Raw genomic sequence first — 21,945 nt, forward strand, 5'->3', positions numbered from 1 at the left:
AATGAGCTTAAACTGCAGCAAGGGAGGTTTAGGTTGGATATTAGGAAAAAGTTCCTAACTGTCAGGGTGGTTAAACATTGGAATAAACTGCCTAGGGAGGTTGTGGAATCTCCATCTCTGGAGATACTTAAGAGTAGGTTAGATAAATGTCTATCAGGGATGGTCTAGACAGTATTTGGTCCTGCCATGCGGGCAGGGGACTGGACTCGATGACCTCTCGAGGTCCCTTCCAGTCCTAGAGTCTATGAATCTTTGAAACAACGTAACCAGAAAGTGAGAACAGGCATTCACATGGCACTTTTGCAGCTGACATTGCAAGGTATTTACGTGCCAGATAGGCAAAACTTTCATATGCCCCCTTCATCCTTTGGCCACCATTCCAGAGGATATGCTTCCATGCTGATGACGCTTGTTAAAAAAATAATGCATTAATTCAATTTGTGACTGTACTCCTTTGGGGGGGGGGGGGGGAGAATTGTCTGCATCCTGCTCAGTTTTACCCACATCATGCCATATATTTCATGTTATAGCAGTCTTGGATGATGACCTAGCACATGTAGTTCATTTTAAGAACACTTTCTCTGCATATTTGACAAAATGCAAAGAAGCCACTACTGTGAGATTTCTAAAGATAGCTACAGCACTCAACCCAAGATTTAAGAATCTGAAGTGTCTTCCAAAATCTGAGAGGGACACGGCATGGAGCATGATTTCAGATGTGTTAAAAGCGTAACACTCTGATGTAGAAACTACAGAACCCAAATCACCAAAAAAGAAAATTATTCTTCTACTGGTAGCATCTGACTCAGATGATGACAATGAACATGCATTGGTCTGCACTGTTTTGAATCATTATTAAGCAGAACCTGTCATCAGCATGGATGCATGTCCTCTGGAGTAGTGGCTGAAGTATGAAGGGACATTCGAATGTTTAGCATATCTGGCATGTAAATACCTTGCAACAACGGCTACAACAGTGCCATGCGAATGCCTGTTCTCACTTTTAGGTGACATTGTAAACAAGAAGTGGGCAGCATTATCTCCTGCAAATGTAAACAAACTTGTTTGGCTGAATAAGAAGTAGGATTGAGTGGACTTGTAGGCTCTAAAGTTTTACATTGTTTTATTTTTGAATGCAGTTATTTTTTGTACATAATTCTACATTTGTAAGTTCAACTTTCATGATAAAGAGATTGCACTACAGTACTTGTAATGGGTGAATTGAAAAATACTATTTCTTTTGTTTTTTTTATGGTGCAAATATTTGTAATAAAAATAATATAAAGTGAGCACTGTACATTTTGTATTCTGTGTTGTAATTGAAATCAATATATTTTAAAATGTAGAAAACTTCCCAAAATATTTAAATAAATGGTATTTTATTATTAACAGTGCGATTAATCGTGCAATTAATCATGATTAATTTTTTTAATCTCTTGAGAGCCCTATTTTTTTTTATTTGGAAATGAATTTGGTGTGTTATAACAAGCAGACAAAAGTTCATATATTGTTTAGTGAGCTATAGATATTTTTTCTGTTTGCTGGGCGAGGCAGTAGTGTTGTTCCTGAAATCAACAGCACATTTGGGTATATGTCCTTTTTCCTTTAATACTCCAATATTTTTAAACTTTCTAGGACTCCTTGGTTTAAATACTCACTTATAAAAACACTGTTATTCATTTGGAAGTTTTTGGGAGTCTGTACTTCATTTCTACTATCAACTTGCTATTACTGTAATATACATCATAGAAAAGACTATCAATCTATAAATACCATGCTTTCCCTCTTTCTCAGATCTCCATGCATCAGTGCCTTATAGGAGGATGTGTGAATGGAGATATGAACCTTGTGCTAGCCCCTGTTTTAAAACATGTAGTGATCCTGAAGGAGTAGAATGTAAATTTCTTCCACCGTAAGTCCAAATAAACTATATATCTCCAATATAATACTATTATATAGAATGTATACACTATCATTTTTAATAATATATTATAATATATACTAATCTTTACAACAAAAAGTTCACTTCAGTGGAGTTATAACAGGGTTGAATTGGCCTCTTGTGCCTTGTAAAAATTAAGTATGCACATGTCCGTTAGATGATTTTACATGATATATGTTTGTTTATCTGTGGGTAATGGTCCATCAGCATGAATGTGGAATGACTCCTTGTCAATCTCCTACTGGCTGCATCAGGATTTCAGAATGTGTGTGTGTGTGTGTTTGTGTGTGTGTGTGTGTGTGTGTGTGTGTGTGTGTGTGTGTGTGTGTGTGTGTGTGTGTGTGTGTAAACTAATGGAGGGGTCTCAGGATTCTCTGTGTGGCAGGGTCAAAAAAAGGAACCTTAAAAACTGTCATTTTGTCAAACTGAACTAAGATATTGTAGATTTGCCATTTTTTCTAATGTGATTTTTTTGGGGGGGTTTTATTAAAGGGTTGAAGGATGCTTACCATATTGTCCTAAAAATATGATCCTTGATGAGGTGACACTTAAATGTGTTTATCCAGAAGACTGTAAGTACTTTCTGCAGTTACCAGTAAAGTTTTTTATTATATAATTTATTTAGTGCTCACGCCCAGTGTGATAGGTTGGACCCCCCCGTCCGGGATGCCACCTGATGTACTGGGATTTCACTGAGCATCTCCTGCTCCACCAGCCTGGATTCCCTCTCCCTGTTTTGCTGAATTAGGCTCTCCTGCCTTTTGCAGCACACACACACAGTTAGGGCCACACCCAGCTGTAGACACAGACTGAAGTTAACTCTGTGTGAGAGGACTCACCCAGCACTAATGTGCACACCCGTTTTGGGAGATAAACCCAAAATAATACTGTCTTGCACTGTATAGAAAGATCTGCACAGCGCAAGCTCATAAAAATTCGCCCTCTCCCTCAATGTGGAGAGAGATGTGCACAGCTTCTTGCCCCCCTCCCCCCCCCCCCAGATATGAATTTCACAAACTGGCTTATGTTATAAACAAGAAAAAAGTTTATTAACTACAAAAGTTAAATTTTAAGTGGTTATAAGGGATAGCAAACAGATCAAAGCAGATTACCTTAGTAAATAAACAAAAAACGCAAACTGATCTTAACACACCAGATAGGTAAGGTATTAATTAGCATATTCTCACTCTGAGTGACAAACAGGCTGGCAGATTCTTAAGGCACAAGTTGCCTTGGCTTTCCCAGGTTTTCATACACAGGCTAAAAATCCTTCTAGCCTGGGACCGTCATTTCCCACAGTTCAGTCTTTGTTCCTCAGGTGTTTCCAGGTGTGTTGTTGTAGGGAGAGTGAGGTCCCCCCCAATGTCATTTTCCCCCTTTTATATCTTCTCCCCACTTGCTGGAAGCTCTTTTGCTGTGACTGGGGTCAAACAATTTCCATTGGGTAGTGCTATCTCTGAGAGGTTTCTGTTGTACACAGTTCCTGGGGTAATCCTTGTGCTTGTGTGCATTTCCTCAATAAGCCATCAAAATTGTTTGGCCTTTTTACTGTCATACCTGATGGGTGTTTTCAACCTCAGGGCATGTTTCAGCAACACATACATAGCTTAACTTCACAAATTACAATAGCACATACAATCGTACGAGATATTACTGTCTAGCAGATCAAGATTTTTAGAATGACACCTCACAAGGCATACTTTGTATAAGACATATCCTAATTACATGACAGTGGTGAATATTGGGGTGTCAGGCTGTAACAACCAGATTGAAAGCCCTAGAAAATAAAGCCCATATACGGAAAGAGGGAGAAGAAGAGGGATATGCATGCTGTACAGGCAGTGGCTGTAGCAAAAGTGCTGTAGCAAAAGTGCTACCTCCTTCGCCCTGGCCTCCCTGATACGTGCATCACTCCACTCCAGTCCATCCAGAATACAGCTGCTAAAATCATCCTCCAGATCTGACTGTGTGGAACACAAATTCAATTTCTCTTCTGTCACTTCCATTGTATTAAATTGAGACATCTTGTTCTTGTTAAAGGCTCAGCCCAACTCTGCCCCAGTTATACATTGATCCCGTGTTTTTACTATGACCTCTTGTACCTCACTGCCAACCTCCCTGCATCTTTGGCTACATTTTTTGAGGGGAGGGGGAATTTAAATAGCCCAGTGTCCTGGATGGTTAACTGCCAGCATGTGGCTATCACATCATTCCTTTATTTGTGGATAATGTGGTGATTAAGCATTATAGTTATTTTTCTTCCATTTTAAAATAGTCTCAGTATTTTGTATTTTTAAATTAGTTATATGATGTTTAATAATTACTACTACAAAGTAATCTATTATAGTGCATTACTGTCCAAAAATAGAAAAAAAACTGTATTTTTTTAATCTAAGGTCCCAAATATTCTACTATTCTGTGTTTGCAGAATTTGCTACAGAATTCACTCCTTGCTGCAGAATTGTGCTCCAGAATAAAAGCTTTAAACTACCATATAATAAAAAACCTAGCTTTTTGGTTTGTGAAGAAAACCTTACAAATGTGAGTTGTGTGCAGCTAATGTTGAGTTGTCCTCTAGAGTCTGCAGATATCCTGAAACAATGTCTTTGGGGACATACTGCGGTTATCTTTTCAGGGAATTTAAGCTATCTAAGAATAGGTTGGTTTATATTTAGATTGGTACCCAGTGACTGTTAGATGTTGCTGTTTTGCTCTTTCTTTAATACAGAATAACAGTGAAATATACGTTTTTTTTCCCAGGCATACCTGTGACACCTACAGAGCTGGCAGCTGGAACAAAAACCCAGAGGACAAGGCCCACTGCATTAATCTCTCCTACAATTGTTACTACAGAGAGATTTCCTCAGCTGCCCCCTATATTTGTTACTGCAGAAGCTGAAGCTGAGCCTAGTCATACAATTGTAACTACCAAAATAACCACAAAGATAGACACAACTTTAAGAGGAGCAAACACTACAGCAGAAACTTTGTCAGACTTTCATTCACTGGCATCACCTCATACAACTACTTATTTAACTCATTCATTACCTGTTTCAAGTACACTGCAGTCTTCCAAAGTAACCCACAGCACAGCAAGCCTGTCTGTACTGCCCAAGCCTGTATCTTCAACAGATCTTCCAGCTACTCTTCAGACAGCAGCAGCGACATTAAAAACATCCCCTACTGTAAGTCCGACAGTGTTTATAACCTCACCCATTACTATGGCAGTTCCACCAACACCTTCTTTTACTCTGCTAACTGCAAGTCCTGTTCCTAGACATTCTACATTACCAATGCCCACTTCCTTAGTGGTAACACCATTTTCACTTGAAACAGGAACTGCATCCTCTTCCACAGCATTAGCAAGTTTATCTCCTGGACCAGCCTTTGTCACTACTGAAGTACCTACAAGGATCTGGGGAACCAGAAGACCTTCCACAAGCCATTCACAACTGCCACAAACATCCACAGAATTTCCTTCATCTGCTTCATTAACTGGAAGAACATCTTTTTCAAGTCCCACATTCTTTACAAGCTCACAATTAATATTACCTGCATCTACTTCACCACTATCTACTATGACTGAAAGAACCAGGTCTACTATGGTTCAACCTATAGTTCACCCAGCTTCTGTTTATGCCCCAACTTCAACTGTTTTTCAAACTCCCAAGGCTACTTCTAGATTTACTAGCTTTGAAACTAGTCCTCCTCAGTTAATCACAGCTTCATACTTGGTGCCAACTCCACCCACCTCCCAAACTACTTCATCATCTTTAAGAACAACCAGTTCTTTAACAAGAACTTCACTACCTACATTTTTATCTTCAATGGACATTTCAGTGACTCCCTCCAAACATATAGTTCAATTAAGCACAGACACTGTTTCCAGTATTCCACCTATAATGACTGAAACTTCATCTCCAGTTGCTTCTCAAATCCCTACAACCATGAGAACAACGTGGTCTTCTTTGAGTCCCCTTGTAACACACACAATGTCTACATTAATGCCTCCTCCAATTACATCCCCCAAGCCCAAAGCAACGAGAGAAGTCACAGTTGTCTCAAAGAGTCTCTTCTTAGAACCTTCCGCTACTTCAGTATCTCTTCTAGCCACTCCTCAAATCTCTGAGGTATCTGTAACAAGTACAATCTCAACAGAAAGTAAATATGCACTACACACTGATGCATTTCCAATATCAACTATTTCTAAAAGGTTGACTGCATCCATTAGTTCTACAGCCTTCCCTTTCAGTACACCTGTATTTCCCATAAATGCCACATTAGCTACTTATCAAATGGCAAGAACCACTTCAAAAATAACAGAGTACCCTATCAGTCCACATTCAGAATTCAAAACTGCCTCTGTGGTACGAAGTACTGACACTTCTCTAACTTCTAGAGAACTATCAGGAGCTATATTGTCTTTTACTAGTCCATCCACATTACTTACAATGTTGTTGTCATCAGCAAGACCATCTGTTTCACAAGCCTCTGCCATGACATCCCATACAACAAGTTCTTCAGTGATTCCCACAGTAAACAGGACATCTGCTTTGATATCAAATGTAACTCTTACCCAATCACCCATTGTATCCATGGGTACACAAGAAACCTCAAAAAGCCCACATACAGAACTGGCAACCTCTCCCTCGGGTATTGCTACATTAACTTTAGGCACAAACATTTACATAAGTCCTTCAGCAGTGCCTAAAACGTCATTTGCACTACCACATTTATTAACTTCTAAAACTCCGAAAGTCACTTTGGAAAGCTATTCCAGTATATTCACTACTACATCTTCACCTTCTTCAGAGACCTCCCATGTATCTACTGTATCATTAGGAACAAATATATCATCATCAAGTCCTTCCATAGAATATGAAACAAGAACTTTTGTGCCCACTGAAATAGTCACTCACTCCACAGTGCCATCGGCAGCACTGACCATGAGCACAGCTTTGAGTACTACATCCTTAGTGCCAACTTATGTCACTATGAAAACATCAGTTAGTCCTTCAATAACTTTATTAGTTACTCCTGCCACCACCATAGCCCCTAGTGTTACTGCAAAAACCACTGAATCTTCTGTTACTCATATTGAGCTTTACACAGCCTCTAGTTCAGTGCCAATTCCTGCTACCTCTAAAACACCTATGTATCCTTCACCTAAGACTTTACTGACATCTGCACATTCCCCAGTTTCACTGAGTACTAAAGAAATGATAAAAACTATAGTCATGAAAACAACTGGTGCCATGACTGCATTCTCAGAGCTGAAGATTACACCTTCTGCAGCTTCAGAACTTAAATATGCAACCTCCATTGGGAGAACTGCAGACACTAGAGAAAGTAGTCAGACTTCACATGTACAAAGAAATATTACTAAGACAAAATCTACAACTACTGAGAAATCTTCACTGCTACACTCAACGTTCTCTTCTGTTCAGACTACTTCCTTGCCCAGTCAAAGCAGCATAACTTCAGGAAAATCTGTCTCTATTTCTGAAGTCACAGATGTACCGCTATCAGATTGGTCCAGAATTCCACCACAAAGAACAATCAAACCTTACTATAATCTAACAGAACCAGAGCAAGTGGGGATTGGAGGATTGCAGAGCACCACTGTAACAGCTTCATCTCATTTCAGTTATGCAAAGGTGCTATCTTCTACTACAGAACCTGTGGAAACGCAAACTTCACTGACAGACACAGACATGATGATGACAGTTACAGCTGACCATGCTTCATATGGCACAATGATACATACACTGATGTCATCTTCCTCAGATTGTATGGTATGATCAATTTTATCTGCCCACTGTACACTCTGTATATTGCTTTTTAATCTGCTTTTTCTCTACCAACTGGGATGGGAGAGGTTTTAAATTGGATAAAATATCTTTCATTTTTCTCTCTTTGTTTGGCCTTTATATTGGCTCTTTATTTTTCTTTGAAGATTGCCTGCACCTCCACACTCTTGGGTGCACTTGTGTACTCCACAAATTGGCTGAAACACTCTAGAAAACTTTGGCCATTGGAGCTGCGTGCCCCTACTGAGACATGGAGTTCTTTGAAATTATTTCCTGCAGAGATGGGCACAGCTCACCTTCCCTCCCTACTTCTTTGGAGTCTATGGAATTTAAATTAGTGGAAGTTACTGAGGAACAAAGCAGGGTTATGTCTCCTTATATACTTGTGGGCATGAACACTGGTTACTGTGAGCAAGTGTGCATCTGGCCTCAATAGCCAATGCTTTCTACTGGGCTCCAGTGCAGTGGTACTGGAACAACTTGTATACTGGGGGTGCTGAGAGCCATTGAACCAAACTGTAAACCCTGTATATAATGGAAACCACTTCAAGTCAGGGGGTGCTGCAGCACCCCCACCCCCACCTCTAGTTCCAGCACCTATGTTCCAGTGAGAGGTGTGTGTGTGTGTGTGTGTGTGTGTATGTATGTATATATGTACCCAGTGCTGTGGGTGTATGAAAGCAGACCCCTGGAAATACATTGATAGGCCAATAACCTGTTTTTCTGAGGTTATTGGAACAAATACGAGGAGCCACAAGTGAATAAAGTGCCTCCAACATCTTCAGTTACTCTGTCTTCAAATGATAGAGCCCTTTTCTCAATTTTAGCAAAAGATCCATGACCATGTCACAATTTCAAGGATTAATTGGAATTCTGTGTTTTTGTTGATTTTATTGTTGTTTGTTCTTTTTGGTTATCTTTAATTTATTTGTATATGTATTTGGGCACTATGGCAAATTTCTGCCTTGTCCTGCTCAGTGTCCTCAGAGGCAGATTAGGGGTTTGTGGGGCCCTGGGTCAGAGCAAGTGGGGGCCCCTCCCTACCCCTTCTGCCTGCAGTCCCCCCGCAGTCCCCCAGCACTCCTACTGGGGAAATGGGGTCGGGACACGGGGGGAACTCCTGCCGGGGAGCTGGGTCGGGGTGCGGAGGCTTCCCCCGCTCCCTGGCAGGTGCACCAGGTGGGCAGAGGGGGGCAAGCTCCCATGCCCCGATCCTGCTCCCTGGCAGGAGCACTGGGTGGGAGGGTGGAGCAGGGCAAGCCCCCGTGTCCCAGCCCTGCACCCCAGCAGGAGCACCGGGTGGGCGGAGTGGGTTGGGGTCCCTGGGCAGGGGCCCCATTGGCCCAGTGGCTAATTTACCACTGAGTGTCCTGGGGGATATGGGAGAAAAGTATTGGGAGTCTGTTTCCTTTCTAGCCTAGGAGCATGCAGCAGATTAACTTGGTGGATTCTTGGGTGCTAGATGGAGACCTATCTAGTGCATCCAGTTGACCTCTTTAACCTTGAATGGGCATGGATAGGTCCCTTGAGCATTGGATGTTCAAAAGCAAAAGCTGCAGGGAGCTCATGTTGCAGCTAAACTCATGTGGTGTAAGAATATTCTTGTCCGTGTCTCTGAATTTAATTTTTGAATATACTGACTGCAATGCTCATTCCTATTTTTCCTTTCTACATAACAGCCAAGATACATTGAACCTGTAGACAGATGTAGCCAGTATGTATGCATTAATATGGGATGGATGTTGTATAACGTTTCAAGGAACTGCCATAAGAACGTGGAAAAACCTGACTGTGGTTTTCGAGGAATGCCAGTTCAAGTTAACAGTGATAGCTGTTGTCCAGAATGGGAATGTCCCTGTAAGTCATTATATTGTTTGTTACGTTCTCAAATGTGAAAGATTAAAACTTGATTATGTAAACATCAAAAATTATAAATTAAGGATTATAAATTCAAGAGGAAGGATTGTCTTGTGGTTAATGCACTGGCCTGAGACTCAGAATACATGGTTTCTATTCCTAGTTTTGCCACAGATTTTCTGTGTGAATTTAGGGCAAAATACTTGGGAATTCCATACTTCTCAGGAATATTGAGAAACTAAATCCATTAATGCCCATGAGGCGTGCAATACCACAGTAAAAATACAACAGAAAAGCCTTTTCTTAAAATAAAATAAATAAACTTTCATATTTTGTGGCAAAGAATAAATCAGCATTATTTTTATAGATTACTTTGCTTAATTTGATTTTTTTTTCCTTTGGAGTTTAACATACAGATTTTTAAATATACTGCGTTGTAAATCAGGCTCCAGAACTACAACTCCCATGAGACAATGTGCCACAGTAGGAAAATACAGTTTAATAATGAAATGTCTCAGGTTAGTTCAACCAACAAATCAGAATGAAACCTTTTGATTTTGGGAATGTCAGAACATTCTGATTGAAAATATTGAAATGAAGCATTTTAACATTTCTATATTGAAATTTCCCTTCCATGAAAAATGTTAGAATATCAGCTTTTTTCCCAAAAGAAAAACGTTGAAATATCAGAATTTCCTGCGGGACGGAAATTCCAAATTTCACTCAACTCTAACTGGAACTTTAGGCCTTGACCTCAATAGATATGTCATTTCATTTAAAGAGTGTTGCATCAGGTCCTAATTCTGGCAATAGACGCTCCAATTTTATTTTTATTTTTTTAGGGTGTAGCAAAGGTGAGTATTAAAATATAGATAGTCATAAAGATGTATGACCTTCTTGAGACCTCCATGTTGCAGCCACTGACTTTTCAGTTGTAGAAGAATGATTGAATCTCCCTTTTGACCCATGGAACAGACCCTCATTTCATGTAAATTGTCATTACTCCATTCACTTCAACGGAGTGATGACAATTTGCAACTGCTGAGGATCTGTCCCTGTATCCAGCGCACTCCTTAACTGGCCAGAGCTGTTGCTATTGAACAACATAAGGTACTTCCTTCTCCTCTTGGCTCAATGCGCTGTGCACAGCAATTCCAGCTAACAGTGGTGGGTTTTTGTTTTTACTGAAGAGGCAATTATTGCCAAAAATAGAAGATTTAAAGAAATTTGTAGTGGTCAGTTTTGTGGTACCCTCATTAAATGTCAGTTCTTTTTTAGGTCAATGTTCTGTACTGTCTGAACTGAGCATTATTACATTTGATGGAAATAACATAGCCCTCTATAATATGGCTTCCTACATTTTAGTCAAGCTCCCAGGAGAAATAATTGTTGCTCATATTGAAAAGTGTCCCACTAATCGGGTAAGATGTTTGCTTGCTATCACTTCCTCAATAACCTTAGTAATGTTGAATTATTTTGGTACGTGTGTGCAAAGGCACAACATGAATTAACATCCAGTTAACAGTGATAGCCATTTTAAAAATTGTAAGTTATTTATATTTCAAAGCACATGTTTTATTGTACCTCTTGGGAAATGAAACAGACCTCAGGATAACTAGTAATTGTTGTATTTGTTACAAGGAAATGAAACTGTAGTTTTCTTTCTTATTGTTAGATATTCAACTGAGTGGACTAGATCCTCAAAGGGTAAATCAGCATAGTTTAACTGAGGTGGTGAAGAGAAGTGCAAATTGTATATCCCCTTCCACTAGCCTGTAACAGTTGCACCCCAGGGGAATTCAGTCCCATGAGAGGAAGGCAAGAGATGCCCATATCACTGGCTTCCTCCAGGGATTTTGCTTGTGATGCTAGCTTCAAGTTTCAGCAGGATCTCCACAATAGTCCTCCTGGGGCAGTGGATGCCCGAGTGATATGCTTAAAGCCTCCACCTCCCCTCACACTTCTGGAACTGCACTGGCTGGGTGCGGGTGTTGGGGGGACTTGCACCAATGCTACCGCTCTCAGGGTTGACTTTCTGCAAGGCTGGTGAAACTTGGTAAAACTCACAGGTGAATTAAGATCATTGTGTGGGTGGTTTGTGTGAGAGGGAAAGTCACAAAATATTTGATTATATTAAAGTGAGTTTAACAAGAAAAAATATTCAAGGTCACATTTTTCTCATAAATAAATTGAGGCCAAATCTTGCAATCCTTATCCTTAGACAATTAATGCCTACAGTACACTGTAGTAATGGTCCAGGGCCTCAGTCCTGCATTGGGATAGCCCTTGTGGAACCCTGTGCCTGTATGGCTGATTTCATTGGGAGTGCACATGGGCAAATGGGCAAAGTCCACATGGGCTACATTAGCAAATATTTTGTAGGATTGGGACCCAAAACACTAAATTTTATGATATTACTACAGCAGTGTTTTAGGTGATTACTGTAATTTGATAAGAGGTCCTAATTACTGTGTGAACTGTACACCAGACCCCTTTAGGTGCTTCTCAAGTGCAGCCCTCACGTGACAAGCCTGGCTTCCCACACCTCGCTCTGGGTAGAAACACATGGTCCAGTCTGGCTCTCTTGGTGTCAGGACCCTGTTTCCCAATGTGATAGGCCCAGCTTGGTTTGGCACCTATAAATCCTCTCACTCCAGGGGACCTGTGACCAGTGAGGTGGTTAAAGCAGAGGCTGCTCAAGACAATGTGCTGCCAAGGAAAAACTTCAGTGTGCCACCCCATTCCTATTCCCTTAGAAATTCGTGACAGGCCCCTTGCACCTCCCTTGTCCCAGGCCCAACCACTGCCACCTCCGAACCGTGCGCAGCTGGGGCAGGGGCTGATGGAGTAGCCCCTAGCCTGGGGCTGCAGAGGCTGCTGGGCCCTGCTGACAGATTGAGGGAACAGTCTGACACCCAGGCAGGTTGAGCCGGGACAGGCCGGGATGAACATCCCCTTGTCTTCTGCCCTAGGCCCTGCAAACAGCTGAGACCCACTCACTGGCTGGGCAATACCCCCAGCCAGGTCTGCTTTGGGACTAACAGGGATGTATATGTTCCCATGTTTAGTGAAAGTTTAGCTAGCATTAAGATAGCAGGAGATGGACCCTCAGTGTTGAAAATGACTAATAATTTGTCATAGCAAAACAGGAGGAACGTTACTAATATCCCTGCATTTCTAATCTACTTTTTAAATGTTTTTCAGAGTGCAAATTCAATAAGAAAACTAGTGAGTATTTTGTTAATTTTTAAGTATACCACTTGTTATTTACTTCTTGTACACGCTAAAATAAATACTATCTGTAATATTCACCCATCCCCCAAACTCTTATTTTGGCATTTTTCTTACAAGGTTTCACCTGGAGGCACTTCAGGGCTCTGTTTTAAGAAATTAAATGTAACAACACCTACAAATAAAGTACTCATCAACCGCTTGGCAAGAAAGGTGAGAATAATTGTTAATATTCAGCATATGTGTATTTAAAGGGTAATTTACACAGCGCTACTCTGTTCTAGCATGCAGTAAACCAGTCTTTACAGTTTATAAAGTGTAGGAACAGGGTTACTCCTGTGGTACAGCTCCATCCTCTCCTTGTTGTACTACAAGAGGAACAACAGTATTATTTTATAATTTTTTTGTATAAAATATGCTGTTGGCCTTCCAGTTATCCCTCTTTCATGAATGATTTAGAAAAAAAAAAACCCATAAACATTAAATCTACCAATTTCTTCCCGCTCTTCTTTCATTCTTGATCTCCTATAGCACTGAGGTCAGCTGCCTCTCCTCTTTATTGCTGGAAGTGGTGTTTGTCATTCTCTAGGTAGCATAGTTCCTCAGCATGGTTTTAGGGGACACTGTGACGATGGAATTACTATCTTTCAGATGGATATTGAACTAAAACCCTAAGCAAAGCTGAGGTGGGAATCTTTTGTGATAAAACCCCAAACCAAGAAAAATTTATTAGTTTTTGGTTGGTTTACAAAACCAACATTTGGCCCAGTTTCACAGACTTTTGAAGAAGCACCAGGGATTTGATCATGTTGGTGGAAACTCTGCAAAACACATTCATAATAGATGTTCAAAATGGAACCAGAATAAGAACTGTTCCTAGACTTGTTGACTTTCTGATCTCCAGTTCTACGTTCAATCCATTATCTCCCTGCCAGTCAATAATAGGTAGAAAGAGAGAGAAAATGAAGAAAGCAGGATGCGTTTCTTATTTGGGCAGTTGGGTATGGGAACAAGCAAGATTTCCTGTTTTCACAATTACAAAAGATTCGTCCTTCATCATTTTCATTCATTGCCTACTTTCTTTGCGATTATAGGAGATGGTCGGAGGTTGATTAGAAATGCCATGATTTGCACACCCTGACTACCGCTGATAAATATGATGGAAACAATCTAAAACGATAAAATACAAATGCTATTTGCTATTTCATTAAATGTGTTTCTGGAATTCTGCTGTTCATTAAAAAATATATTTGGTTTATTTAGGTAGTAGTGGATTCTGTAATTCAACCATTACCTTTCTCAAAACATGGACTATGTATTCAGGATACTGGTGCCATGTACGTCATTAACACACCTGCTGGCATTAGCATTAAGTGGGCTCATGTTACAGGCATTATAGATATACAATATGGCTTACATTCTAACACATCTACCAAGACAGAAGGACTTTGTGGTAAGATTATCTTCTCTATTAATCTTTGTTTGTATTATATTTTTTTCACTAAAGTTTTTTTTTTTAGTCTTCTCTCACTTAAAAGTTGTAAAATACCCCACTTCTTAATGCCGCTGTCAATCAAGATTTATCAGCCATTATCTGTTGTCTTATAGTCCTTCAGATATGAAACTCTCATTAATTGTAATGAAAATTCTACCTGATCTGGGTTCCCAGGATTGGATCCATAATCTATCAATGAATGTTACTTGTGTTTCAAAGCACCTGTTTAAATAATATCAGGGTAAATAATTATCACTACGTTTTATATATTCATCTCTATTTGAAGTGCACCCATCAAAAGCACTGGCTGCATGTAAAAATATGAATGAAATCCACTGAGCAAAAGGAGCCAAATTTTGTGCTCAGAAGAAACCACCAAGGAATGAGTTGAGGTGGAGGCAGTGCATTCAGTGGGCTTTGCAAAGGGATACTAATTTCTGAAAGGCTTTCTCCCCCATCCACTGTAAAGGAAGGAATGGCCTAGCCCTGGGATGATGGGAGCAATTACCAAATCTGTGGGTTTGGCTAAGGAGCTGTTTCCTTTGTAGATACAGGAGCCAGATCCAGGCCTGCTACGGTTCCTTAATCCACAACTGTTTCTGCTTATGGACAGGGCTTTTTGGTTTTCAGTCCTCAGAAAGAAAAGCCATAGGAAAAAAGAGCAATGCAAGGGGGAAAAAATAACCATGGTAAAACTATCTGTGGCATGGTGTTGATGCCTCATGAGGTACTGAGTGCATCCCTAAATTGATGTCTTACCATGTTCTTCGACATAAAAGGCACATCAACAGATTTAATAGGGAAGAGAACAAAAAATAAATATTCATAACTAATGTGACCTATACAATTGTTATTGACTTGATACAGCAACTCGACCGTATAACACATTTAATTTGGATATAACTTCTGCAGAGTGTAATATGTTTATGTGCTTCCACATCAATATTCAACAGCTGCTGGAGAAATACTTATTAAAACTGGGATCCTGTGGTTAGAGCAAAAGTGTTCTAAGAGTGAGGATACTCTGTTCCTCAATCTTTGAAGAACTAATAATTAACAGTTGCTAGTGCAGAAAATCACAGGAACAGTTTTGAATAATATAGCTTTTCTTTCTTTTCTTTTTCTTTTTTCAATTCTTATTTTCCGATTTGGCGTCACAGATCAGTTTTAAAAGCTTTCCTCTTCCCTTTAGCTCTTTGTAGTCAAATTCAAACTGACAAGATAACATTAGATAATCCTAAGTGTAAAGAGGTATTTTAATATCAGTCGCAATGTAATTTAACAGTTACTGCTCTATACAAATAAAATTCATGAGTTAAACTTCAAATTATTTTATTCTTTTTAAAAGAATTAATTTCAAAATAACAGGCCAATGTTAATTCCACCAGATAAAATATATAGCCTAAGCCAGTGGTGGCCAGTTATATGGGCCCGTGCTGCCCAGGCTCCAGGAATATTCAGGGCCCCCATGCGCCTCCCCCAGAGCGTCTCCCAGCCCCGCCTGCCACCCCCAGGCAATTTAAAGGGGTCCCGGGATCCCCGCCCACCCTGCCATCAGCAGCAGCGCAGCGGGGCTAAGGTGGCTTCCTGCCCGCCCTCGCTCCGCGCCACTCCCAAAAGCGGCCGGCATGTCCCTGCGGCCTTGGAGGACGGGGGCGTGTCTCGAGCACTGCCCCGCCCCGAGTGCCGACTCCGCAGCTCCCATTGACCGGGAACTGCGGCCAATGGGAGCTGCATGGGTGGTGCCTGCAGGCAGCGGCACACAGAGACACCCCCCCCCCGGCCTCCTACCTAGGAGCCGCTGCCAGAGGGGTGCGCAGGTCGCTTTGGGAGCTGCCCAAGATAAGTGCCGCACCCCTCACCCTCTCCCACACCCCAACCCCATGTCCCAGACCAGAGTCCACACCCAAACTCCCTCCCCGATCCCACCCCCCGCACCTTTTCCTGCACCCAAACTCCTTCCCAGAGCCCGCCCCCCTCCTGCACCCCAACCCTCTGCCGCAGCCCATACCCCGTACCCAAATTCCCTCCCAGAATCTGACCCCTCACCTCTCCCGTACCCAAACTCTCTCCCAGAGCCTGACCCCTCACCTCTCCCGCACCCAAACTCCCTCCCAGAGCCCAAACCCCATCCTGCACCCAAACTCCCTCCCAGACCCTTAGGCAGGTGTGTGTGCGAGCGGGGGGGACTTGGACCCATTCTGGGCACCACCAAAAAGTATACATACCTGCCGCCCCATGTCTAAGCAAATCAAGTACTTAAAGCCAAAAGCTCACCCATGGGCTGAGAAGAGCAAAAAGCTGTAAATCCAGGGGAGATGGGAAGTGCTGGCTTTGGTGCAAGTAGTATAAGGGCCCTACCATCAATCAAACCCTAACCCCGCCCCTTGACCCCCTTGGCCCCTCCCATCTGTCACCGGAAGTCCCACCCCAAGGGGTATTACTTCCGGGGTCAAGGTGCCACCTGGCCGGAAGCTAGGTGTGTCATGTGACCCCTCTAAGAACTCCTCCCACCACCCTCTACCAATCAGGAGGGGTTTTGTCCCGATAGGACCGCCCCGAGAGGAGATTTTGACCAATTAGGGTGACTTCCGGGGCGGGGTGACCCGTCCGGAAGCGGGTCGTGTGACCCCTCTAAGAACTCCTCCCACTGCCCTCTACCAATCAGGAGGGGTTTTGTCCCGATAGGACCGCCCCGAGAGGAGATTTTGACCAATTAGGGTGACTTCCGGGGCGGGGTGACCCGTCCGGAAGCGGGTCGTGTGACCCCTCTAAGAACTCCTCCCACCAACCTCTACCAATCAGGAGGGGTTTTGTCCCGATAGGACCGCCCCGAGAGGAGATTTTGACCAATCAGGGGGACTTCTGGGGCGGGGTGACCCGTCCGGAAGTGGGTCGTGTGACCCCTCTAAGAACTCCTCCCACTGCCCTCTACCAACTAGGAGGGGTTTTGTGCCAAAAGGACCGCCCGAGAGGAGATTTTGACCAATTAGGGAGACTTTTGGGTTGGGGTGACCCCTCCGAAAGGGAGTTGTGTGACCCCGCTAAGAACGCCCCAAGGCCCTCCGCCAATCAGAGTGCAGCACCATTACCCCATAAGTCCCAGCGCCAGACAGAGGAGGCGGCCATCTCTTACCAAGGACACCTGCTTTCGAAAGCGCGGAGAGGAAACATGGCCTCCTTTACCACTCCCGTGAGAACTTCGGACTTTGTTTTAGCCCCGGTCTTTGACCGTCCGCGGAGAAAGCGCTACATCAGCGACAGTTCTGAGGAGGACCCTTTGATGCAGCCGTTGATGGATACGGCGGAACCCGACCCCGAAACCCTCGTGAGAGAGCCCGATGAACGTGACGGCCTCTCTTTGTCCACCCCCTTAGAGGTGGAAGGCGATCGCGGCTCGGGGGAGGAACCGACGGACAACGCGAACGGAAAAGACGGCGCTCAGGTAAATGAATGCTTAAGAAGCGGTGGTTGAGGAGCCTGGGTTGCATAAATTAAAAAACAAGCAGTGAGGGGCGCTTACATGGTTTTTTTCTGAAAATTTTTCAACAGGTCGACGATGCCTTTTTAGAGGCCTTTAAGAACTTACACATTGGAAGCCCTGTGGGAGTAAACATATCGTGCGTTAGCTGCCTTTGCTCATGTCTGAGACACAGATCTCAAGCCGAAAAGGACAAAATGGAAGAATGAAACATCTGAGACGCCCTTATGGTAGGGGTCATGGCATCCATTTTACAGGTGGCTGTAAAAGGTTGTGTTAAATCAGGCGATTAATAAAACTTATTTAAATGTGTTAATATGATTGTGTCCCCTTTTATACTTGTGGTAGTAAAAGACGGTACCAGTAACAGTCATGTCTACACAGACGGCACTGTTAAAGAAAATATATTACGCCCCCAGGGAAGTTGGGAGCTTTGGCGGGGTTAACCCTCTTTTTCAAGCGGCCAGAAAGCATAGTAAAACTTTAAACAGAAGACAGGTAACAGCATGGCTTTCAGACCAGGATGCTTACACTTTACACAAACCGGCTCGAATACGTTTTAAAAGAAACAAGACCATTGTTTCAGAGGTGGATGCGCAGTGGCAGGCAGATTTGGTGGATATGCACCGGTTCTCCAAACACAACAGCGGTTTTAAGTACATCTTAACAGTGATAGACATTTTATCCAAATATGCATGGGCCTTAGGCCTAAAAGACAAGACGAGTGGTGAGGTATTCAAGGCCTTTAAAGCTATTTTCAGTGAAGGTCGCGTGCCTCAAAAATTACAAACCGATCGGGGGAAAGAATTTTTAAACAAACCTTTAAGTGGATTGTTAAAGCGGCATGGAGTTTACCATTTTGTTACCAATAATGAAGTCAAAGCAGGGGTTGTGGAGCGATTTAACAGAACTTTAAAAACTAGGATGTGGAGATATTTTACAGCCCATAACACCTTTCGCTACATTGACGTCTTACCTGACTTTATAAAGAGTTACAACCAAAGCGTTCACAGAACTATACGTACCAGACCCATTGATGTTAACCCTTCAAATTCTTTGAAGGTATGGAAAACGGTTTACGGAGATAATTTTAAAATAAAACCGGGTGTTGCCCCTTTTAGAAATGGTGACCACGTGAGACTATCTAAAACCAAAGGAGCTTTTGAAAAAGGTTATGAACAGACGTTTACCGATGAGATATTCATAGTGGATAAAGCCTTAACCCGGGGCCAGAGACCTGTATACCGCTTAAAAGATTACGAGGGTGAGGCAGTTACTGGAACTTTTTACCCTGAAGAATTACAAAAAGTAAACCCCAAACGAGACAGGATTTACAGGATTGAAAAAGTTTTAGCAGAAAAAGGAAAAGGGAGAAAAACTGCAGAGCTGGCATTGCTGGGCAAAGTAATGTAAAACCCGCCGTCACTCATTTCTCTCTCTGTCCTTGCAGAAGGAATCGTTTGTTTGTTTGTTCGTGTCTAGATGTCACAGAGTTGAGAAGCTTCCACCCAACTGTTAAACTTATCAGGCCACCCCAACCATTTCACCAGTAGCTGCTTTTTTCTCCCTTTTCCTTTTTCTGCTAAAACTTTTTCAATCCTGTAAATCCTGTCTCGTTTGGGGTTTACTTTTTGTAATTCTTCAGGGTAAAAAGTTCCAGTAACTGCCTCACCCTCGTAATCTTTTAAGCGGTATACAGGTCTCTGGCCCCGGGTTAAGGCTTTATCCACTATGAATATCTCATCGGTAAACGTCTGTTCATAACCTTTTTCAAAAGCTCCTTTGGTTTTAGATAGTCTCACGTGGTCACCATTTCTAAAAGGGGCAACACCCGGTTTTATTTTAAAATTATCTCCGTAAACCGTTTTCCATACCTTCAAAGAATTTGAAGGGTTAACATCAATGGGTCTGGTACGTATAGTTCTGTGAACGCTTTGGTTGTAACTCTTTATAAAGTCAGGTAAGACGTCAATGTAGCGAAAGGTGTTATGGGCTGTAAAATATCTCCACATCCTAGTTTTTAAAGTTCTGTTAAATCGCTCCACAACCCCTGCTTTGACTTCATTATTGGTAACAAAATGGTAAACTCCATGCCGCTTTAACAATCCACTTAAAGGTTTGTTTAAAAATTCTTTCCCCCGATCGGTTTGTAATTTTTGAGGCACGCGACCTTCACTGAAAATAGCTTTAAAGGCCTTGAATACCTCACCACTCGTCTTGTCTTTTAGGCCTAAGGCCCATGCATATTTGGATAAAATGTCTATCACTGTTAAGATGTACTTAAAACCGCTGTTGTGTTTGGAGAACCGGTGCATATCCACCAAATCTGCCTGCCACTGCGCATCCACCTCTGAAACAATGGTCTTGTTTCTTTTAAAACGTATTCGAGCCGGTTTGTGTAAAGTGTAAGCATCCTGGTCTGAAAGCCATGCTGTTACCTGTCTTCTGTTTAAAGTTTTACTATGCTTTCTGGCCGCTTGAAAAAGAGGGTTAACCCCGCCAAAGCTCCCAACTTCCCTGGGGGCGTAATATATTTTCTTTAACAGTGCCGTCTGTGTAGACATGACTGTTACTGGTACCGTCTTTTACTACCACAAGTATAAAAGGGGACACAATCATATTAACACATTTAAATAAGTTTTATTAATCGCCTGATTTAACACAACCTTTTACAGCCACCTGTAAAATGGATGCCATGACCCCTACCATAAGGGCGTCTCAGATGTTTCATTCTTCCATTTTGTCCTTTTCGGCTTGAGATCTGTGTCTCAGACATGAGCAAAGGCAGCTAACGCACGATATGTTTACTCCCACAGGGCTTTCAATGTGTAAGTTCTTAAAGGCCTCTAAAAAGGCATCGTCGACCTGTTGAAAAATTTTCAGAAAAAAACCATGTAAGCGCCCCTCACTGCTTGTTTTTTAATTTATGCAACCCAGGCTCCTCAACCACCGCTTCTTAAGCATTCATTTACCTGAGCGCCGTCTTTTCCGTTCGCGTTGTCCGTCGGTTCCTCCCCCGAGCCGCGATCGCCTTCCACCTCTAAGGGGGTGGACAAAGAGAGGCCGTCACGTTCATCGGGCTCTCTCACGAGGGTTTCGGGGTCGGGTTCCGCCGTATCCATCAACGGCTGCATCAAAGGGTCCTCCTCAGAACTGTCGCTGATGTAGCGCTTTCTCCGCGGACGGTCAAAGACCGGGGCTAAAACAAAGTCCGAAGTTCTCACGGGAGTGGTAAAGGAGGCCATGTTTCCTCTCCGCGCTTTCGAAAGCAGGTGTCCTTGGTAAGAGATGGCCGCCTCCTCTGTCTGGCGCTGGGACTTATGGGGTAATGGTGCTGCACTCTGATTGGCGGAGGGCCTTGGGGCGTTCTTAGCGGGGTCACACAACTCCCTTTCGGAGGGGTCACCCCAACCCAAAAGTCTCCCTAATTGGTCAAAATCTCCTCTCGGGCGGTCCTTTTGGCACAAAACCCCTCCTAGTTGGTAGAGGGCAGTGGGAGGAGTTCTTAGAGGGGTCACACGACCCACTTCCGGACGGGTCACCCCGCCCCAGAAGTCCCCCTGATTGGTCAAAATCTCCTCTCGGGGCGGTCCTATCGGGACAAAACCCCTCCTGATTGGTAGAGGTTGGTGGGAGGAGTTCTTAGAGGGGTCACACGACCCGCTTCCGGACGGGTCACCCCGCCCCGGAAGTCACCCTAATTGGTCAAAATCTCCTCTCGGGGCGGTCCTATCGGGACAAAACCCCTCCTGATTGGTAGAGGGCAGTGGGAGGAGTTCTTAGAGGGGTCACACGACCCGCTTCCGGACGGGTCACCCCGCCCCGGAAGTCACCCTAATTGGTCAAAATCTCCTCTCGGGGCGGTCCTATCGGGACAAAACCCCTCCTGATTGGTAGAGGGTGGTGGGAGGAGTTCTTAGAGGGGTCACATGACACACCTAGCTTCCGGCCAGGTGGCACCTTGACCCCGGAAGTAATACCCCTTGGGGTGGGACTTCCGGTGACAGATGGGAGGGGCCAAGGGGGTCAAGGGGCGGGGTTAGGGTTTGATTGATGGTAGGGCCCTTATACTACTGGTGCATGCTTTACCTTTCTTCCAATCCCATGAAAACCTCCCCTAGGAGCTGCA

General features: G+C 43.0%; 1 protein-coding gene across 1 annotated transcript in view; it reads left to right on the top strand.

The window, feature by feature from the left end:
• The window catches only part of OTOGL (otogelin like), a 145,250-nt gene that overhangs the window by 85,832 nt on the left and 37,473 nt on the right, over positions 1–21,945 (top strand). The window contains exons 34-41 of the mRNA XM_042850786.2: positions 1,795–1,912; positions 2,435–2,514; positions 4,703–7,737; positions 9,432–9,609; positions 10,888–11,030; positions 12,814–12,837; positions 12,961–13,053; positions 14,104–14,293. Of these exons, the coding sequence (XP_042706720.2) occupies positions 1,795–1,912; positions 2,435–2,514; positions 4,703–7,737; positions 9,432–9,609; positions 10,888–11,030; positions 12,814–12,837; positions 12,961–13,053; positions 14,104–14,293 (3,861 nt within the window). The remainder of the gene's footprint in view (positions 1–1,794; positions 1,913–2,434; positions 2,515–4,702; positions 7,738–9,431; positions 9,610–10,887; positions 11,031–12,813; positions 12,838–12,960; positions 13,054–14,103; positions 14,294–21,945) is intronic.

The sequence above is a fragment of the Chrysemys picta genome, chromosome 1, assembly GCF_011386835.1.
Source record: "Chrysemys picta bellii isolate R12L10 chromosome 1, ASM1138683v2, whole genome shotgun sequence".
NCBI lineage: Eukaryota > Metazoa > Chordata > Testudines > Emydidae > Chrysemys > Chrysemys picta.